Source organism: Dermochelys coriacea, chromosome 8 (genome assembly GCF_009764565.3).
Source record: "Dermochelys coriacea isolate rDerCor1 chromosome 8, rDerCor1.pri.v4, whole genome shotgun sequence".
Classification (NCBI taxonomy): Eukaryota; Metazoa; Chordata; order Testudines; family Dermochelyidae; genus Dermochelys; species Dermochelys coriacea.
In genome coordinates this window covers 15,706,603-15,728,534 of record NC_050075.1, presented here as the reverse complement: position 1 = coordinate 15,728,534, position 21,932 = coordinate 15,706,603, and the positions used below count along the sequence as shown (strand labels likewise).

The following is a 21,932-nucleotide window of genomic DNA, read 5'->3' as shown; positions in this document are numbered from 1 at the left end:
ACATTTCAGGGATGAAATGGCCTAAACAAGACAATAGTGAAGCACAAAAGTATGAGCTTTATTGATCATGGCTACGCCTATGGGAACTACCAAAGTCCTGTCCCAGCACTCACTGGGCTAAGGCTAAAACCAGTCTCGTCTGATTTTTTGCTTGTTACAGAGGGTTTGATCTACTCATCGTCCACATTAATCACAGGGCATTTGTCCTTTAACTTCTCCAGGAGTTACTGTTGCAGAAAACATAGTTAGATGGTGGCATCCTACACCATCTGGTGCTTAGCTGTACTGGTGTTGCTGCCTGTCTTATTACGTGCAAAGTGTAACGTGTGGCATATTAAGAAATTTAAAGTGGCCGTCCAGTGGCACAGCTATTGTTAAGAGGGTCAGTGCCATAGCGGCTCAAAACCCATCAATATGCTGCTCAGCTAGGGACAGTGATTGGCTGCTGCTCCCAGATCTGCCTGATAATGGTTCCCCTGGTTTCTCCCTTATTCCCACTGTAGGTGAATATTATCCCCATCATAGCCAAAGCAGACACCATTTCCAAGAGCGAGCTGCACAAGTTTAAGATAAAGATAATGAGTGAGCTGGTCAGTAACGGAGTGCAGATCTATCAGTTCCCCACCGATGACGAAGCTGTCGCAGAGATCAACTCCGTAATGAATGTGAGTAATGCTGCTAATTTCCTCTGAATATTGTAATAAAGGAAACTGCTGGACAACGACACGTTTTAAAGTGGGTCTTCAAGGGGGTTGTGTGGATACTAGATCTGTTTTAAAGATGAGCAGTGCATCTGACAGAGGCCTAAGGCTACTGCTAAAGAGAGGAAAAGACTATTTTCTTTGTGCCTTTAAACCTCACTGTACAGGAATTTAATTAAAGTGTGACTGTTACTTAATCTCATGCAGCTCTTATGAGAGGCCATGTTCTGCTCTAAAACAGATCGCATGCTGATATTTCAAGGCTGGGTTTGCAGCAAGTCAAAATATGCTTTACAAATTTTAAATGTTTAGAAAAAATTAGAAATTTTCTGACTTTAGGGATAAGAAAAGAGAAAAGTTCAATTTTTTGAAGTTTGGGAGTTTTTTCCATCCCTTTTTCAAAAGCAAAATGAAAAAAGGAGAAAATGGAGAAGAGTTGAAGGGAGAGGAGAAAAACTGAAACGTTTTTGAGTTTAAATGTTTTGTTGAAGACTCAGTAGATTTTGAAACGGAAACTTTGTGCCGAAATTGTTCATTTTTCTGTTTTTCTTTTCTTAAAAGGCCATTTTTCATGGTGGGGAGGGGAAGCTTTGAATTAAAAATTTCAACCAGCTCTAGTTTAGAGTCTCCTAAACCAAGGAAGCTAAACAGATTGAGCCCAACTTAAAATAAAAATAGGGATGATTGTACTCTGCTGTGGTGTTGGTGTTTTTAAAGGCCAAATTCAGCCCTGGTTTAAGTGAGTGTGAGTCTTGCTAATTTCCATGAACTGGGCTATCTGAAATCTGAATTGTGCTTTTGAGTAGAGTTGGTTGAAATTTTTCATCTGAAATGGTGTGTTTTGGATATTTTTTTTTAACTAAAATTGGCTTTTTCTACAGTAAATTTCTATTTTTGATTAAATGTTTTGGTCTCTCACCAAAAAAATAAAAATGGAAATTGGGTCGGGGGGGTGGGTTCTGGCAACCCAAAACTGAAAAAATTGGGCAAAAATTTGCAATAAAACAAAAATGTTTGCCCCATGGTTTGAAATATTCTGGTTGCTGATTTTTATTTATTTATTTATTTATTTTGACAAAAAAGTGAAAAATGCAGAAAAATGTTGATGAAAATGAACATTCTTTTGCTTTCATCAAAATTGTTCATGGGGAAAGGAAGAGGGAACATTTCCCCATGAGTTCTACTTTCGAGTCTACTTCCTCCTAATCATTAAGGACCTCTGTTAGCCCCTCCCCACTGAAAGCCCTGGGAAGCAGACCAAGATTGCAGTACATTTAACAATGTGGTGAACTCCTGATACTGGCTGTAACTGGGAGCATAATACCTACTTGCATCCGGTACCACTATAATACCTAGCTCCTAGTGTTTTCTGTGCTCCTTATTCCAGCAAAGCTCCCATTGACTACTGAGAGCTTTGCTGACAGACTAGCAGGTAATCGAACCAGTCTTGTATTTATCACAGTAAAACCCTGCATGTGCTGGTGTTTGGGGAAGATCAGTTGTCTGGTGCTTAGGCAGGAGAGGGTGCAGTGTGTGGCTGGGTGGTCATTCTGTGCTGGTAAGTGCCATAACACTTATTGCAGCGTGACTTTCCAGCTTCCAGCATCAGTACCATGACAGAGGAAAGAAGCGGTGATGTGAGGAAAGTAGTGAGAATGTAACACATGTTCTCTAATTGATATTTGCCTTGGAATGGGACAGAGGCACTGAGTGCCTGTAGCTCTCTCTGTAAGGAGACATGCAGTCATTTGTGCTGGGAGGAGGGAAGATGGGAGTTACTCTGTGGGCTGTGTCCAACAAACACTGTGTGTGCTCAGCCAATGGCCTCCTTTACTGCGCTTACAAAGCTGGTGATTTCAGAGTAGCAGCCGTGTTAGTCTGTATTCGCAAAAAGAAAAGGAGTACTTGTGGCACCTTAGAGACTAACAAATTTATTAGAGCATAAGCTTTCGTGAGCTAAGTGACCTGTAGCTCACGAAAGCTTATGCTCTAATAAAGCTGATGATGTCGTCTTGATGCCCTGTTCCCTAAACATGTTGTGATTTCCACCCCCACGCACACACTCCTGGACACCATGTCTCTAATAACTAAGATGTGTGATGTGTCCTGCCAATGCCCCATCCTGTGCCTTCATGTGAGCTGCTGTGCAAATCACCACTAACAAATGTCTTTGTTTTTATGTTCTTCAAAGAAGGCATTGTCCCACCCTCTGTGTGCAGATAGGGCTTAGCACACTGGGGTTGCTACAGCCATAAAAACAATCTGGCAGGGAGGGCCTCTACCTGCTAGCCATGGAAGCCAGTGATGCTTTATGTATTGGGAACAGCTGTAGTTTGGAAGTAACTGTCCAGGGTATTAATAAAATCTCTAACTGACTCAGTGCCAAAGCCGGTACCTGAACCTGCTGTGCCATGCTCTGCTCCAAGTCGCACTGCACAGCTCCATGGCAAGCAGGTGTTGGGCATGCAGGGTGCCCTATGCCGTTTCCGAGTGGAGATTGTTTTCACTCTGAGTAACAAAGATTCTGTGCTCAAGAGAAATGATTTTGAAGCAGATTTTGTGCCTGAGCTAGAAGAGGCTCATGGCAGCTTTGTAAGACTGATGCTTGTGAGAGACTCGAGCATGTGCACTGAATCCCTGGGCTGATTCTGTTTCAGGCTCATCTGCCCTTTGCTGTTGTGGGCAGCACGGAAGAGGTGAAAGTTGGAAACAAGCTGGTGAGAGCTCGTCAGTACCCATGGGGGGTGGTGCAAGGTAAGGAAGTCAACAGCAGGGCACGTTTCAGAGCTGTGAAGCCCCTCGGCGTGTGTGTATGTTCATGCTCTCTCTTGCATATCTCCCTCCTACCACCACGTCAGCGCGTTGGGCGCCAGGGCAAGAGACTCTGTATCACCATTCAGGGCTCCTTTGTTGAATCAAGTTATCAGGTGCTTTAACCCTGCCTGAAGGTGCAGTGTGGTTATGGTTGGGTAATACCGGCAGGTGCATTCACTTTGCTCCATCCAGGCTGGAGCAGGTTCTGAGTCTCTTTCATGAGAAGAGAGAACTAAGCTCTGGGTCAGAGAGATTCCAGCAGGGAAACCTTAGGAGCAGCCACTTTAAGGGCCAAAGCTTAGACTGAAGTTTATGATGAGCTGTTGTTACCAATGAAACTCAAGCCTTGGAAGGAGGGTTGGCTTTATACAGTGTGTGGGAGTTCTTCTCAGAGCAGGGTGGGAACTCCAGCTGTTCCTGAGGGTCTTTCTGCTTCTCTCGCTTGCAGTGCCCCTTCCAGCAATGGTAGCTCTGTGCCTAATGTCTAGGTGGGGGACTGTAACCCTCCCTAGCTTATTCAGGCTGCTTCCAGAGGCGTTCACTCAGTGTTGTGCTGGGATGATTAGTGCAGTACAAGTGCCCTCCCTCGAGCGCTGTTCCTTCTTACGGAGTCCGTCTCAAAATGTGTGCTGGGTAGTCTGGGCAGGATCATTCACCTGAGCTCCATGCCGCCGAATGTACAGCTCAGAACGGCACATAGATCCAGGTTGAAGAGAAATGTATTTTTTCTGGATTTTATTTCCTCTTTTCCCTGAGTGGGGCAGAGTCCTGGTGACAGAACTGCTCCCACCCACCTTTGTGCATGTGCCCCAGCATCCTTCTATGACACCCATTTCCATGACCAGCAGTGTATGCGAGGCACCAAGTCCCATAGGTCCTCCCTTTGAACGGCCATTAATTCCTTTGTGCTCATGACCCTAGCTCTCGGAAATGCTGTCCTAGCCCTAGAACCTTGCACCCTGGTAAGGAGCAGATTCCTGCCTAAGCAGATTATTCCTAAACAGAAAGGCCCTGCTTCTGCAATGCTCTCCTGTTAGAAAGCTTTGCCCATTGCACCAGAGGTACACATTCCCTGAGAGGGTTAATCTACCCTGACCGTATCCTTACAATCTTCCCCTCCCCTCAATCCCCCCCATGTTTGCTGAATTTCTTCCCTTCTGTTTAATCAGTCGAGAATGAAAGTCACTGTGACTTTGTGAAACTGCGAGAAATGCTGATTCGGGTCAACATGGAAGATCTTCGGGAACAGACTCACACCCGCCACTATGAGCTGTACAGACGGTGCAAGCTGGAGGAGATGGGGTTCAAGGACACAGATCCTGACAGCCAGCCATTCAGGTGAGTGACCTTCATCTCCCCAATCCATTTCCAGTAGCATTCCGTAATAATCCTGCAAGCCTTCCATCCACTGGAATCCCCATGGGCAGAGAGCTTGCAACATCAGGCCACTAGACTGAGACCTGCTAACATTGATTTTGAACCTCTCAGCTGATTGAGATATTTTTTCTCTTCTCCGTCCCCTCTGCCTTCAAGCAATTGAGAAGAGCATAACCTTGCTAGTCACTATTGAATAATACTGTAGTGTCTCATTTGCTTTTTATCCAGCCTTCAAGAAACCTATGAGACCAAAAGAAAAGAGTTCCTTGGTGAACTGCAGAAGAAAGAGGAAGAAATGAGGCAAATGTTTGTTAACAAAGTCAAGGAGACTGAATCAGAACTGAAAGAGAAGGAAAGAGAGGTGGGTGTATCAGAGACCTGCGAGATGAGCCCAAACCACCCGTTCAGCTCTGAGGTCCAGATGTGGATGAAGTGTGAGCTCTTGAAAGCTGTGAGATGAGCACAGCAATCAGAGTCACATAACTCCCTGAGTAGCCTACCCCCACACCCGAGGGTGGGTCTCAAATATACGCAGTGGTATCTAGCTAGATGCTTACGTGGGCCCCATCACCGTGGGATCTGGACAGCTCACAAATGTTAATGAATTTATCCCTGCAGTAGTCCGGCATGGTAGGGAATGATTCCCCTTGTACAGATTGGGGAGGGAGGCACAGAGGATAACATTTTGAAAACCACCTAAGGGTATGTCCACACAGCATTTTGGAGCAAGCGGGAGTGAGTGGGAGCTCAGGCTCTGAAACCTAGGGAGTAGGCCAGAGATTCTCAAACTGGGGGTCGCTCAGGGAGTCACGAGGTTATAATGTGAGGGTCCTGAGCTTTCAGCCTCTACCCACAAACCCTGCTTCACCTCCAGTATTTATAATAGTGTTAACTATTTAAAAATGTAGTTTTTTTGATAAGGGAGGTTGCACTCAGAGGCTTGTTGTGTGAAAGGGTCACCAGTAGAAAACTTTGAGAATTACTGGAGTAGGAGGACTTCAGAGCCCAAGCTCCAGCTTAAGCTGAAGCTGCAAAAGGCTGTATATACAACTATTTTTAGAACACTAGTGCAAGCCCGGTTAGCTGGAGCCTGTTGACCCAGGCTGGGGTGGCTCACTCCAAAATGTTGTGTAGACATATCATATCCTAAGTGACTTAGAAGCATAAGTCCCCTTGAATGTCAGTGGGGGCTTAGATTCTTCTGGAAATGTTATTCTCTGTGCCTCCCTCCTCCCCATTCTGTATGATGGGAATAGTTGTGTAAGTCCCACTGAGGATCAATGAGGTCCTAAGCCACTTTGATGCTTCTGAAAATTAATGCTTCTCAGAGGAGCTGAGCACCCACAGCTCTCATTGACACCAACAGGAGCTGTGAAAATCAGGCATTTGCTGTCACGACTAAAATCACAGAGGAAGCCTGTGATAGAACCTGGAACTGAACTACGATCTTTTGAGTCCTAATCCAGTGCCGTCCTTCCCCTCTTGCTGTTATACATTATGAGTGGCTAGAGGGAGCGATTGAGACAGACAATGTTGAGGTTGTCATGTTGGCTTGCCCTTTACATGCAAAGGCTAGTAATATGCAAAGAGCAGGCCCCTGTCTTGCAGAGAGAGCAGCAATTTCAGACCCTGAGTCTTGTGTTGAAGCTCTGTGACCTCAGTGGGACTCTGCACAGCAGCAAGAGTTTGTGATTGCTGCTCCATGGTGAGAAGTGGGGCCTGGGGCAGGAGCCCAGCAGACAGTCGTGGAAGCAACGCTCATGGAGTCTGTCTTCTACCAGCTACATGAAAAGTTTGAGCATTTAAAGAGGATACATCAGGAAGAGAAGAGGAAGGTGGAGGAGAAGAGGAGGGAGCTGGAGGAGGAGATGAATGCCTTCAACAGGCGGAAATTAGCAGTCGAAACCCTGCAGTCTCAGTCCTTGCAAGCTACTTCACAGCAGCCACTGAAGAAGGATAAAGACAAGAAAAAGTAAGCGGTTTAACTTGAACCTTTTTCAGCCATTCAAAACATTTTATTCTTTCAACAACTTGGTCATTTAGACTGAAACAAACACAGTAAAACACCACACAAATGAAGCTGTAAAGCTAGTAAATTAAAGGGAATTTTAAATCTTAAACCAGCATTCTTCCAATCCTCCTGAAAAGGTCCGGTTATATCTGCCCCCTATATAGCAGAAGCCTTGGTGACTGGAGAGGAAATGGACCTGTCCCTTTTCAGGCCTGTTAAAAATGAGAATCAGGTGACACTTATGCCCACCTTCTCGAAAGCCAAAAAGCCGGTTCAAGGGACTGGCTTAGCCTGTTTAGCCTCAGGGAAATGAGAGGGAGAGGGAAGAGGAGGATTCCAGAACAAACAAATAGTGCAGTGTCCTTCAGGCCTGGCCTCAGGCAATGCAATAACATTATTGTGAGCTGCAGGGTTTGGGACTGTGTCTGTAGAATGCTGAAAGGCTGTTGGCTTTGCTGGACAGTAAAGAGTTAAAAAAAAGAAAAAAGGGCAGCTAAAAATGAAGGGACAGTATGAATGATTGTGGCCTCTTGAGTCTTGTTCCTGCCTATTTCGAATCACTGACCTTTAGATATGAGGAAGATTTTTCTTCTGCCCTATGGGCCAGACTCTGGTACCTCTATGACTGGCCTCTTAGCATTCCCACTGAGTTCAGTGGTAGTGCTTCTGGTGTAAGGGTGCTCATCAGTCGGAATAATGGTTTTCAGAATATAGCCCTATGCGAGTGACGGGGGAAAGAGAAAACAAGTGAAACAAATGGTCTGCTCCTGCTCCCATTGAAGTCTGTCTTCAGTGAGTGCAGGATAGGTAACAAAATGGAAAAGGGGTCACCCTACAAACTGCTATACTTCTCCGCTGTTCTAACATCTTACGCTGTTTTCTCCTGCACAGAGGAACTTAAATATTCTCTTTATGTTCCATCAGATCCAGAGCAAGCTGGTGGTAACAGTAACTGATAATTTTGATGATGGAAAGATAAAGAACAGGTGTAGCAATCATAATTCAAGTTTACTCTTGACAACAGGGCTTTCAGGTTTGAGATAACCTATGAAATATTATACTACAAGCGAATATATTATCTCAGTGATGCTAACTATAGTACAGTATGCACTAACACTTCAGTAGGTAGTTTGTTTCCTCCCAGGGAAGACTGTTTCTATTATTTAATGTGTTTACTTTGGATTAACATTTTCCTGGTGCGGTAAAAAACAATTCTGGTGCTGTCTTGCGTGCTTTGTGCACATCCGACTTGCAGCTAGAATACAAGCACTGATTATAAAATATTATATTATAATGAAAGGATCGTCCATTCAAATGTAGTGCAAATTAAGGCCCACCTGCTTGTGCATCTCTGAGATCTTTGGGCTAAATTTATTTCAAACCTTCAAATGTCGGCCATGATTTTGCATGAAAATGATTGAATAATGTCATGGGGCTTTTTAGACAAAAGACAAGAGGCCTAATTCTGTCCTCAGTTACACTTGTGTAAACTGAAAATGACATAAGAAAGATCAGAATCTGGCCCTGCCCTTACAGTATAAAGAATTTTTAAGACCAGAACGACTTGATACTCTGCCCTTGGATATAGTGAGTATAGTCCATGGCTGAATAGCTGCCTTTGTTGCAACTTTGAGTGTTGCATAATGTTCTATACATCTTGTGACTGGAGGATGCTACTAAATGTAGTTCAGACCATCACAGCCTAGTGTGTTGATTTGATTACATAGCCTTCAGGACCTGGGAGTTATAATTAATCATCGTTAGCAGTACACAGGGTGGCCTTGTTGACCAGCTCTGCTCGAGAGCTGTATCGATACAGGAATAACAGGTTGAGTTGCATCTTGTTCTGATTGTGTGAGTCAATGTAATAGAAGAGGATGCTGCAGATAAAGAGGGAGGTACGTTAAAGCGTGAGGGGGAGTTTGCAGGCCTGCCTACTGTTTAACGAGCACCCAAATTCATCCGTGCATTTAAAATAAACATTTAAATCCTGGGTGACTTAGCACTTGCTGCCTTAGCTTCTCTCTCATAATTTTGCAGTATTTATTATCTCATTAAAAAAACACAAACATGTTAATTTACATATACTTTGACTTAATTTATTTGAATATGGGACATGAGCTAATTGCATTCCTCATCAGCAGTAGTGTTGGTGGCCATACTCTGGCCAGGCAGAAGCCAGACGGGTTCGCATCTCATCCATGATGCATTTATCTAGCTGTCCATTTAAAAATAGATATCATATGCTTCATTATTTAGCAATCGATCTGAGATGTGATTTGAAACACCCTCGTTATTAGCACATGACTGAATAGTCTGAGTTTTGCCACTGTCATAACAAGGTGGTTACAGTCAGAAATGGGACTGTGTAAAAATGACAACAGATTAACTGAGTAAGAATCTGACTGAATAAATTACTGACTATTTATTTCGACTGACATAAGTACTTCTGAACGCACTGGCGGGAGACTGAGCTGGATTCTTTTGTGATTTGTGCATCGAGAGGTTTGTTAAAGAAGTTCCATTTGTGGGGTCTTTAGTATTAACCATGACTAAAAAATCAGAAAGATTCTATCTTGAGTCTCAGATTCCGGGTTCAGTTTGGCATTTTGAAAAATATCACCTTTTTTTACTTGTACACCTGCTGCAGAAGTCATTGTGAGACAATAAATATGGGGCAAGTTCCAGAATGCTGTTTGTACAGAATAGCAAAATGTTTCCTGCTCAAGCAGGATTGCGTGGTACAGAACGTAAGAATCTCAAGCTGGAAAAGGTTCCATTCCCCATTGCCTGCCAATGCTCTTACTTTTTAAATATTTTGTCTGAAATGGTATTTCCATCCTTTTTTTTTTGTAATACCATTATTGCATATCCATGCGGAGACAGGAGGGAAGTGTGGAAGAGCATTAATGTAGCCTTATGTCTCAACCTATCCCACCTAGTTCTGCCCCTATGGGGACTGTTATAATTACAGCTGGCCAGCAATTTTTTGACAAAAGAAAGGGTCGGTTTGATGAGTTTCCCGACTTAAAAAAATGTTGGAAAAATCATTTTGAAATTGTTGAAACATCCCCTTTTGACATTATTTAAACAAAAATTTTTGTTTTTTGGGGTCAAAATGACTTTTCCTTTCAAAATGTAACTTAATTTATGCTAAACTTTTTTTTTTTTTAAAAGAGAACAAGTTGAAGTTGAAATGAAATGTTTTAATTAACTCAAATGTTTTTGATTGACCCCCCCAAAAACATTTTTTTTTAAATTTGTCAGTTCATGAAAATTTTGAGATTGATTTTTCATCCTGATTTGGGATGGGAAAATTTTTCAAAATCTCCTGGAATAGAAAAACAGTTTCCAGCCCCAGCCCAAGTTATAATATGCTTAGTAGTAAACATTTTTCCAAGAGAACTAGGAGATTTAGCCACACAAGACCCACTGAAATTAATGGGAGCTGCGTGTTTAAATTCCTAATTATCCAGTTTGGGATGTTTCACCAAAAGCACAACTAGCAAAGTGCCAGAATCTTGATAGCTTTTACCTGTGCAAACAGCGACCTCTGGTGGATACTACCATATGCTCAAATAAATTTTAGTCTCTAAGGTGCCACTAGTCCTCCTTTTCTTTTGGCGACAACTGAAAACATGCTTCAGTGCCTCTTCCTGATTGTGTTGTTGGGTAGTCACATATTTTAGTATGATTTTAGAGCAGTGCTCTTCATATTAACCTTGGGAAAGGGGTATGTGTGTGGAAAACTTTAGTCAGGCTGACGCTCTATAAAGCTGAATCTGTAGTTAGTACAGAGCACTATCACACAAGAGACCTGGGTTGGATTTGTGGAGTCTGGATTTCTGCTCCCTTAACTGGCAAAGGCTGATGGTCCGGTTCTGTTATGCTGCACTTGTGTAGTCATTTACACCAGTGAAAAGAGAGAGTAAAATGCCACCAACTCATAATGGTAATGTTCTACACTCACTGACTAACCAAGGTGCAGGGATTGGGAAATCAGGACCCGAGAATGCCACAGAGGATACTTCTTCAACCCATTTGGTGGATGTAGGAGTGGTGTCTGAACAGAGGACCATCCGCCTGTTCTTGAACAGATAGATATTCTGTCGGCCTCTGGGAGCAGGAGATAAGAAAGCCCAGGGAGAAGGAATGGGGAGATAGAATAGGAATCCTTGGCAGAAATGCTTTACTAATTCTGTTTCACTGAAGTTCTTGTAAGATGGCTCGTTAAATCTGACATTTGATTTTAAATTTCTATAGAGTTAATTTTTTTCATAGCTTTGATTATTAAAATCAGGAATCAGGGATTAAGGATTGCAAATAATCAGATAAAATGTTTCAACAAGGAGGCTGGCTTTCACAAATGCAACTTTCAGAGTAGCAGCCTTGTTAGTCTGTATTCGCAAAAAGAAAAGCAGTACTTGTGGCTACAGCTGTAGCTCACGAAAGCTTATGCTCTAATAAATTTGTTAGTCTCTAAGGTGCCACAAGTACTCCTTTTCTTTTTACAAATGCAACTGTCAGCCAGATTATGCTTCGCACCACCTTTAGTTTAGGACGCAGTTAGCAGGTCCTGAAATGCAAGATCTGTGGTCTCTCTGCTTCATTGTATATATTTTCACTAGAGTTTGCTTTTGTTTAATTTCCATAACATTAATCCATGCTGCTTTTGTTTTATGTTTTTGTTTCTTTCAGTTAATCGCACGCAGGCCAAGAGTGGACTTTGTACTTTCATGTGTTTAAGTTGCGCGAGTTTCCTACCTTGTGTTACTTCTGTCATAACATTGTGTGAGTGGACCAAAGTGAAAGAGAAAATGAGCCTCTTCAGTGTTTACAGTGTAACAATGTATTGTTATCTGTACAGGATTTATGAATAGTTTTTAAGGAAGTAAACGTTATACTGTGTAAATTTTCTGACACAAAGTCAATTAATCCAGAAAATGAGCAGGCTTGTTTTGTTTCAGACCTGATGGGCAAACATCCACTTGTAAAGTGACCAAATTGTTTTATCAGAACTAATATTACTAACTGATAGTTACTTTACAGATTACATTAATTTTTAATGCTTAATGGGCCTCCTGATTTGATTTTTTTTCTACATTTGTTACAAGTAGTGTGAAGAACACACTTTTATTTTTCTAACAAAAGTCACAACTTGAATAAGTTTAGAATTGAAAACAACACTTTGAATTTCCTAACAGGTCCCAAGTGCTCTAGGCTGAGTAACCTACTCTCAGGTAATTTTTTTAAAAAAACCTAATTTCTCTAAACACTTTGTGCCGTGCATAATATAAAGAGAGCGGCAATACAAGTCCTATGACAACGTTTTGATTTTTCTTTACTGCTAACATGGAACATTTAAATAGGAATTTTTTCCTTTCCTTAGGGTATGTTATATTATGTGGAACAATGGGATTTTTGTACCTCCACTTGTAACTTAATCAGTGTGTTTTGCTGTCAAGATGTTTGATCATTCATCTTGAACTTTTAAATTGTTTCCAGTGTGAAAAATGTACCCATAAACAGATGTGTAATGAATACAAGCAGCCTGATTCTAAGCGGGGCTACGTACCCCCAAGTCCCATTAGTCCCCTCCTCTCACAGATTTTTCTCTTTAACACTATTGTGATATTTGGAAACCATTGTTTAGCCCACAGGGCTGTATAGGGAACAGTACTATTTCAAGCAGTGGCCAATGGCCCACCCTTTTCATGAGGTAGGCAAGGCAGTTGGTGACTATGGGTGTGTTAGGTAGATTGTCCCTTTTTCATTTAGAAACGGTTGTCTTAGCTAAAAATAGTTAGACTCAAAAATTCCTTCTGATAATGGGCTAAAAGAAAACAAATGTTTTATACTAGCTCCCACTTAGTGCCTTTAGAGTTTTGGTTAACCGTTTCAGCAAACACTGGCTAATTAGGTGTTGATTGTGAGCATGTCCATTTTATTTAGCATTCATTTCTTGTAATCATTTTTAGAGATCTCTTAGTCTTTAAACAAATATGCTGGCAAATTCCTTATTTGACTTTTAAATAATGTAATCTGAGCCTTTAGCAGGTCTGTTCAGAGGTAGCATTTAGCTGTATTGTATACTGAGGTTCTTCAACTTGCATATCCTGATAAAGCAGCTTTTTTAATACATGCTCAGGTGTTGAAATATTTTCTTACAGATGTTGGCCTTTTATATGAATATATTGAAAATCATGTCACAGTATTACTTGATATTTGTAAGTAAGAACCTCATGAAAATTATACAGGTACTTTTAAAGACAGGCCATTTTAAAAAGAAAGAGAGTTAATAGTGAGTATTAACACTTATTCAGGACTTTGCTGAGATCTGACCATTTAATTTTAAGGCTGTGCCTCTTTAAACTAAATATATTGTAAAGAATAACTGTCAAATATTGAGGGTTAATATGTTTTTTAGAATAGATGCTCAAAGAATATAGCATATTGTTACATACAGGACAATCCTAGCACATGATTGGCTGAAAATAGGCATGTGGCAAATTAGTAGAAAATCATGTGAGAAGTTCCATAAAGATCAGGGGACTAATCACATGAGTAAAGCAATAGCTTCTGGTTTATATTATTTTACCTTCTCAAAGGCCAACATTACTGAGAGTTGAAATAAAGTTAATTAATTAGATCACACACGCAAATGAATGCATTATGAATGGCTTTTCAGACAGTAGTTTTCTCCTGATCTCATGCTGCACGCAGCCAACAAGATCATCTATGCAAATATTTTCTTCCTGATTGGCTCATCAGTGATCAGAATACTTTTATTCCTAGAGCTGTAACTATTGTTTTCTTAGTATGTTAGTTAAAAAAAAATGATGATGATAAAAATAAAAGCTTAATATCCATGGCCATAAGAGAGATATTTCCAGATATTTCTGAAGACATTCAGAATGTATGTAATGATATATTAATTATTATTATTTTATTATATATATACATTGACTTCATGTTGTGGTAAACATCATTGTCCTTTTAGTTAAATACTGACCTCAACTTTCCCTTGGTCATTATTAACCTCTTGAATTGATAGACCATAATATTCTCCCCCAACAAAAGTCAATATATGCTTCTTCTTTTGTTAGTACTTGATTTTTCATTTTTGCCTGAGACCAAATTTAAATGTTTGGTGCATTAAGGTAGTTATGTACTTGCTTTTTATTTAACAAGTTATCAATATACTGTGACACTAATCTCACTCCAAGCTGAAGATTTACCTCTTGTGTTGTAGGCTAGAAGAAAACAACGATTGCTTCAGAAATTATACCCAAAATAAGCAATCCAATCAGAATATTTTTGCTGGTTATTTTTTAACATACATCTGTAAAATGCTGGCATTAATGGAAAAGTTATTCATTTCCTATCATTTAAACACCCATTACCATGTATTTTTTCTGCTTTTTAAGTTAAAATGTATTTTGGATGTCTCTTAATTTTATAAACGTTTTATGTATGCATGGAGCAGGTTCCACACAGAAGTGGGTGCTGGATTTTTTTGTTTTTAATTTGGAAAAAATATGGAGAAATTTGTGGAACTGCTTTTTTGGAAAGTTAACATGCTTCTCAGAAAGTGTTGCATTCATTCACTTTGTCATTCGTACTGTTTTTTGACTTTCAATTATTTCTGTTCACTTTGTACTTATTTCTCTTATTAAATCTCACATTTATTTTGAGTTTTGTGGTGGTGTTTATTTGACAGTACTTTTCTAAACCTTTCATCCGCTAATAGCATCCTAATGAAATAATAGTGTAATGATTGCAAGCTTATCCAGATACAGTATTTGTTTTCTGTTATGAATTTGAATTGGGCTCTTGATGAAATAAAAATAGCTAATTAGTAAATGAATCATATGGTGTACAAAAAGAGATGCTTTTCTATCTTGGGGAAAATTCTGAAGTACCAACTTACGTTTCTCTCCCATTGGGCAAACGCTGCTTTTTCAAGATGCTTATAAACAGTCTTTCACTGTGTAATTCTCTAAGAATAGATCTATCAGATGTTTCTCTGATGTAAAGTTGGCCAAACTGTCACTATAGGATCTCCATGAAAAGGTGGGGGATCTGGTCTTCTACTGACACTTCCTCTTGGTGTTAATGGAAGCTACATACATTTATGCAGGGGCACAATGTGCCCTTAGTTCACTCAGCAACCCTAGAAAACAAATACACAAAATTATTTTGGAGAGACTTGCTAATTAAAAATCTAACTGGAATCCTTTTCTGAATGTATCTTCCATGGAGTCCTGCTAACTCTTAAATCAAGTATAACTTGAGGAATTAGTGTCTCGATCTGTTTGTCCTAAGCTGCTGGACTCAGAAATTACGGTTGCACTTAAGAAGTAACAACCTTAATTCCAGCCTCAGGCAGACTTTGACCTTAACATGTGACACTAGCTCCGGTTGTGTTTTTGGCCAAAGCTGTCCTGAAACCCAGAGCTTTAAAAATAAAAAGTGTTCCATAATAGTTGGTGTTTTGGGGATTTGAATGGATATGGGTGAAAGAAGGAAGGCATGTGCTGTGTTCTGATGACCATTGACCAACATTTGATGGCCTTGATGGTACTATTGCCATCCGGCCTGGGAGCTCAGCCTGGATCACAGAGTTAGGAATTGTTAAGTGTTGGAGTTATTAGAATTAGATGAGTACACTTCCCACAGAATCCCAAGCAGATGGAAGTGGCGGCAAATGTGACTTAACCACATCCTAAACTGGAAATTAAGAAACTTTGGCCTATAAGGTCTATGTGTAAAGGGAGTGATGGAAGAGGGTACATAGTTCTCTAGTAGCTGCATTGGTAATAATTAATGGTGAACACTTCGTGACCTGGTAAAATATTTCTCAGGGTGGCTTCTCTCTCCCACAGAAGTAACCTTTATAATAATATTTTGCGTTTCTGTACCACCTTCCAAGGATCTCAAAGCTTTTTTACAGACCATAGTGAATGTTAAGCCTCACTACTCCCAGATAAGGTAGGTATTATCTGCAGTTTATAGACTGGGGAAGATAGAAAACAAGAGATCAAACAACTGGTCCCTAGGTCACACAGCAAACCTATATCTGGCTCTGCAGCAAAACCCAGGTTTCTTGCTTCCCAGTTCTGTGGTATTTCAGAGGGAGGATTGTGTAGTGGTTAAGTGTATAAAGTCTCTAAGGCACAGACAGGTTTGGCCTCTTGGTACTTAATCTTAGAAAATTGTTTTTTCATTGAACTAGCTAATCTCCAGAGGTCCTCCGTTATGGCTAAACTTGAGTACAAGGGAGACGGGTCCACTTTCCTTCTGTCTCTGTGGAATATCTTTATTTTGGATGATTTCTCCAGCGTTACCAGTTGATTTAAAAATCCCAGTTCCAACATGAAATCTTCTGCAAATATGTCCCCGTGCAAGTCAGGTGTGCCTTGTGCATGCCTAGTGCTGCATGTTACTAGCCTATGTGCAACTTTAGGTTTTGTGCTACTTTGACCTTTTGTGCTCTCTACACTTGATGCAATTTACCTGCAACTTAAATATTGACTCTCTCTTGTTCTTTCTGTAGTTTTTTTAGTCTTCCCAGTGCCTGCTCCATAACATCAGGAAGACATGTTAATTAGAAGATTTATTAAGGCCAAAACATCTCATGCAGAAGAAATTAATTGGTGCTTTCACCTTTATGCTTGCAATATATTGCACAGAAGAGAGTATATAGCAAGAACTAAGACATATGGTATCTTTTGATTTGGACAAGTTCTCTTTAACAGGTTTCTTGATAAATGAAATCTAAGATGCTCACTAAAAGACAAATTGCTAATTACGGCTAATGCATGACAAGCACTAAAACCAAGATACTAATCATCTCTGGGGTTAAGAACCCATGCAAAGTAATCATAAGCATTTACACTGTTAAAGTTTCCAAGTAGCAGAGAAACCGGCTTGGTGTGTTAGCATGAATCAGATTTTCAGCTTGCTGCTTTAGCTGCCATTGTACAGTAATGGGAGTTTGATTTGTTCCTCTTAATTTGATTTTTGGATTGTAATTAGAGAAGTTTCTAATGTCCTTAACATATCAAATGGATTCTAATATTTCTTAGCAATAACTATTTTGTATAGTTTTTTAATGTAGATTATCAGTGAAAACTTTTATAGCCAAAAGAATCCCTTTATTTGTTCAATTTTCCCAATGATAACACATGTGCCTCATGTTTAAAAATCCTCTCCTAAAACTTCCATTGTCCGCAATTTCTGTGCTTGCACTTGATTCTTCAGTTCCAGGTAATATTGTGTTGCAATTCCAGAATCCTTCTCTATCTGCAAATAATCTGTTGATGTGTTGAGTGATAATGGAACCATTTTAAAGGACAACTAAATGTAATTAGTTAATGATGGGGTTAAGTTGTATGCACTAGGGCCTAAAGCTAGAAATCTGAAAAATGTAGAGTTCATGGTTGTAGGTTATATATTTATGCCAGAGGGCCACTTCCCCTAAAAGCAAATACCAGTAAAAGGCTGTACTTTCTCTGCACCAAACCAAATGTATAGAAATACACAGAAGCCCATTTTTCATTTTTGTTTAAAAACTTGCATAAACTAGTTACAGGAATAATGTTCATTGCACCAAAGGTAGGTTTAATGAAAAGCTGAATTGTGAAATGAATATATACTTTAAAAGTGTACTTGATATTAAACCTAAATATGTTCAGTGAAAAAATGAAGCCATGTGTCCCGATTCATAACCTTAGCCATAAATCTAGTTCCCTTTACCCTGTTTGTCTCCTTTAAAATAGATAAGAATAAAAACCTGATAGAAGTAGAGTGGGGCTACTAGGGAGTTTGGTACAGCTCCCTGATTTTCTCTCTCTGGGGTGCAGGTTTACAGCAACATTGGTGCTGCTCTAAACTTTCCTAGCTATACACCAGATGGCGATAGCCAGAGCACATCCTGTTCTGGCCACTTTCCCTGCCCCAACACATGCCCTGCAGTAGAGCTGTGAGTGGGCAGGGGCAGGAGCTAGCTATGCTGGCCCTGTGCCTGCTAGCAGCTCCCTTCATCTGAGGGCAGTCCCTGGCAGGTGTCTTGAGGGAGGTTTCCGCTCCCTTTGTAGCGCTTGAATGGTGCAAAGAGCTAAGTGGAGCCAGTGAGCTGCCCCACAGAATGGAAAGAAACGTAGCTTTCTGTGATCTCCACAATGTGCCAGATCTTGGAGTCTGTCGCGAAGCGCCCATTGAACAGAATGGGCCCAGAATTAATGAGCAAACGACTGTGTGCATCTTGAGACAGGGATAATGCATGTGTGCTGCCTGCTCCAGAGAGGGCTCAGGGTTCTCATTGCCATGAATGCTCCCTTCACCAGAGCTTTGGGGTGCCTTTTACATACACTCGATCACAGAGATACATTTACTGAAAGTCACAGGCGCATACCCTGCGACTCCCCAGCAATGACCAAAGCCAGCTCCCGGAGGTACCACATCCTGGGCAGCACCTGCTGAGATACTTACTATAAAGTGAATCTCAACTCCTACAGTCAGTAAAGAAAAAGAAGAAAAAAACCCTAGGCAAGTGCATGCCCCTTGCATTGCCCACCATTGTCTGCTCCTGCTCCCATAACAGTTAATAGCAAAATGCCCATGCATGCCAGTAGGAGTGGGATTGGGGCCAAGAAGAGGCCAGGTTCTAAGTATTTATTTATTTTTCAGCGATGGTGAATTCAGAGCTGGCAGCCTGCCTAAGATTGCCCCTCTCACTGTCTCATTTGGGTCCTACCCTGGGGGTGACAGTCCATGTCCCTGCCATGTAATGGAGCAAGTTTTACCTGGCCTTTTACTATATTTTTAAATATAAGTGGATGGGTTGTTGTTTTTTTAAGACAGACTAACTCCGTAGACAAGTCTTGAAATAAAGATGGAGCTCTTGCAAAGGTAAGTTAATCCTAATAGTCTCATAGCTTGACAGATGGATTGAAAGTGAATACTGTTGAAAAGTCTGTAATTCTTGTTGGGAGGCCTTGACTACATCTTTCAAGAAGAAGAATGCAGTTATAATAACTACAAGCCTAGCAGAGAAAAAGACGATGGGATACCTTCTGAAAACTCCTAGAGGGTGCCGCAGTACCAAAAGCAGACAATTAAGGGCCCTTTTCTGCATTGTTAGAATACAGAAAATTGAACCATGTGCACTCTTATGTTATTGAACTAAAAAGCAGTGAAGACAGGTTAAAAAGAATTGCATAGATAAGCCAACAAAACGAATCTAAAACTGATGTAGAAGGAAACATTTTATATAAAGTATAATTAATGTGTGGAACGTGCTGTTGCAGGCTATTAAGAAAAAGAGCATAGTAGGATTCAAACAAGGATTAGGCGTTGATATGATATTGTCAATTACATTAAGTAGGGTAAAATTTGTATGTAATATCAACCCTCCATGCTTCAAAACATAAGCCAACCACTAACTTTTTCCAAGGCACATTGCTGCATAATTTTCTATGTTGAGGTTTTTCACCTTCTCTTGAAGCATTCGTATTGGTCAGATAGGATATGGGACTAAATGTTATGACTGTTCTTATGTTACTGTTATTAAAGGGGGAAAATATTAGCCCATTGCAGCCATGTACTTTTGCTTCAAGTTTCAGCACCTCTGTTCCTTTCAGAAACCTGTGTAAGGGCAAATGAATTTTGAATCTCAAATCCTTCTTCTTTATTGCTCTGCTTCTGGATCTCTTCTTTGTCTGACCACAGGAGTTTCCTAATATGTGTAACTGTAAATTACGTTCTCTTTTAGATTAACTGCACAATGTATGCAGCAAGTAGTGATCAAAGGTTGGAATATTATATGAAACACCCTGATGCTAGTGGATACAGGTCCATAGCAATGCATCTTTACATTTAGATCTGATTGTTTGTAATATGCTTTATGAACTGTGGTTTATAGCCAAACTCTGTGGCACACATTTAATGAAGGAGAAACATGACCACATTGATGGGAAACTTTCACTCTGTATGCATGTGCTTCTACGTTAAGTTCACGTTCATGTTTTGATTCTGATTCAGAATCTCAAACTGCTTGGAAGACAACAGTATCTGAAGGATTTATCAGGAAACTGCTTACAGGCTAACCAGTCCCACAAATTTCTTATAGTAGATGATTTCCTATGTTATGGCACATCTGCGTAAAAGGTACTTGTTACTTTATGTTTCGGTGTGCGGGAGGTCTGACCAGGGTAAGGCAAGAGGCAAAAAAGATCCCATCTTTGATAGTTGATGTTGATTATCCAGGATTTTTATTAACCACCGGGCTGCCTTGGCCCATATCCTGCTCATATCTGTCACTGTGGAGCTCATTTAGAAATGTCCAGATGCACTTTGGACTGTTATTTGTTTTTGACTGGTGTGGAGGTATGCATATTTGAATATTTTAGTATTAAAAAAATCTTGTCTCTTAAAAGCTGTGTAGTGTAGACACGCCCTTAGTGTGTCATTAAATGCTGTTTCACACCAGGAAAAATTGCTTGCTAAATACACTCTTCAAAAGAAGAGAGTGTGTCCACACGACTGAAAAACTCCATTCAGGGTGAGAACGGACCCAAGCCTTTTCACCTTACCAGACAAGGTGCTCTGTCTTGCTGAGCTACGTTGCTCTTTGGGAATATTCTATAATTAGCCTCTGGCATTTCTTTACAAAGACTGTCGATGTGGAAACCCAGGCTAGGCCATCCATACAGACCATCAGCAAGGGGATCCAGAATCAACCGTGGTAAACTCACCCTCCCCACCCCGCAAATTCTCCCTGTTTCGATAATTACAAAAATAGGTAGTAATAACACGCCTAAGGGCTCAGGAAGAGTTTTTTCCACCACCAAAACTTCACCTTGTATTTAAAATATAGAGATAATATCCCTGAAGCCAGGTTCTGCTCTCAATTATACCAGTGTAAATCAGGAGTAACTCTGCTGAAGTCAATAGAGCTGCAGTGGTGTAGGAGAGAAGAAAAACAGGCCCTTCTCTCGTACAGTATATTGCAATAATATTTTGCATCCAGATTTTTCCTGGTGTGACACGTTGGCATAGGAGAACATTCCACTAAAGAACAACCCACTCCCTCCACAAATTAGTGTCATTAATTATGACCCTCACAGTGCTCCATGAGAGAGAGAAATCAGTATTTTATCCCAAATAAAATAAGGTAACAGACACAAAAGTTCAGTAACTTTCCCAAGATCACATGGTCAGTCAGTAGCAGAGCCAGGATTAGACATGAGGCATTCCTTATTCTCTGTCCTATGCTCAGTCTTAAAGCCCAAGCTGCTTCTCTGCTAGAAACATATGTTACTGGCTGGTTTTGGTTAGCAGAAGCTTTGATAGTCTTGGGTAAGCACCACTGAATATACATTTCTCCCCTAGGTTATGAGAGACCTTTGCCTGGCTTTACACAGGTATAAATATATACATGCCAAGCCTCTGGCAAATAGTGGTCCTGCCAAAATCAGCTCTAATCACACCAGACCTTCACAAGCCAGTGCAAAGCTGGTTGAATTGGTACAATTCTGCCCAGGAGCAATGGCAGGTTTAACCTCTATAATAAAGTAGTTATTTAATATGATAAAGATATACAACAGTTTAGCCATAGCTGCTATTGCTGCAATGATTTGGCTAATTAACGGAATACACTGATGTCCTTCATAATACTGTGAAGAGAGACCAGTGCAAATCTTGCTTGGAATGAGTGTAATCTGTGATTGATGTGGACTTGTACCAAAAAAAGGGGTGGGGGAGGGCGGCAAAAGGAAAATACTGATCCATGAAATGGAACTTGGCAACATGATTCTAAATTCTGGTATTACTGATCCTTAGGACACTTGACTAAACAGTATATACAGCCTTCCCACGCTGATTAGTTGCTCAGTCAATAAGGGAAGAGGTGTTAACAAGCCCAGACTATATTCTCTGACAGGTGTGGAAATTTACATGCACCACATAACACCCAAGATAATACTGTCTTCCTTATAGCTTGGGTCAGACCATTGCAGCAGCTCTTC

The 21,932-nt window shown here is 40.6% G+C and overlaps 1 protein-coding gene across 6 annotated transcripts in view; it reads left to right on the top strand.

Moving 5' to 3' along the window:
- The window catches only part of SEPTIN8 (septin 8), a 74,517-nt gene extending 56,150 nt beyond the window's left edge, over positions 1–18,367 (top strand). For 2 of the 6 annotated variants that reach the window (XM_038412326.2, XM_043520186.1), the window contains 6 exons: positions 504–665; positions 3,359–3,455; positions 4,685–4,853; positions 5,121–5,253; positions 6,674–6,864; positions 16,460–18,367. In XM_038412326.2, the coding sequence (XP_038268254.1) occupies positions 504–665; positions 3,359–3,455; positions 4,685–4,853; positions 5,121–5,253; positions 6,674–6,864; positions 16,460–16,514 (807 nt within the window). In that variant the 3' untranslated portion in view covers positions 16,515–18,367. Of the gene's footprint in view, positions 1–503; positions 666–3,358; positions 3,456–4,684; positions 4,854–5,120; positions 5,254–6,673; positions 6,865–7,827; positions 7,932–11,601; positions 14,598–16,459 lie in introns of those variants that run through there. The other 4 variants (XM_038412327.2, XM_043520189.1, XM_043520188.1 and 1 more) reach the window with 3 other exon arrangements.
- Positions 18,368–21,932: the final 3,565 nt, after the last annotated feature.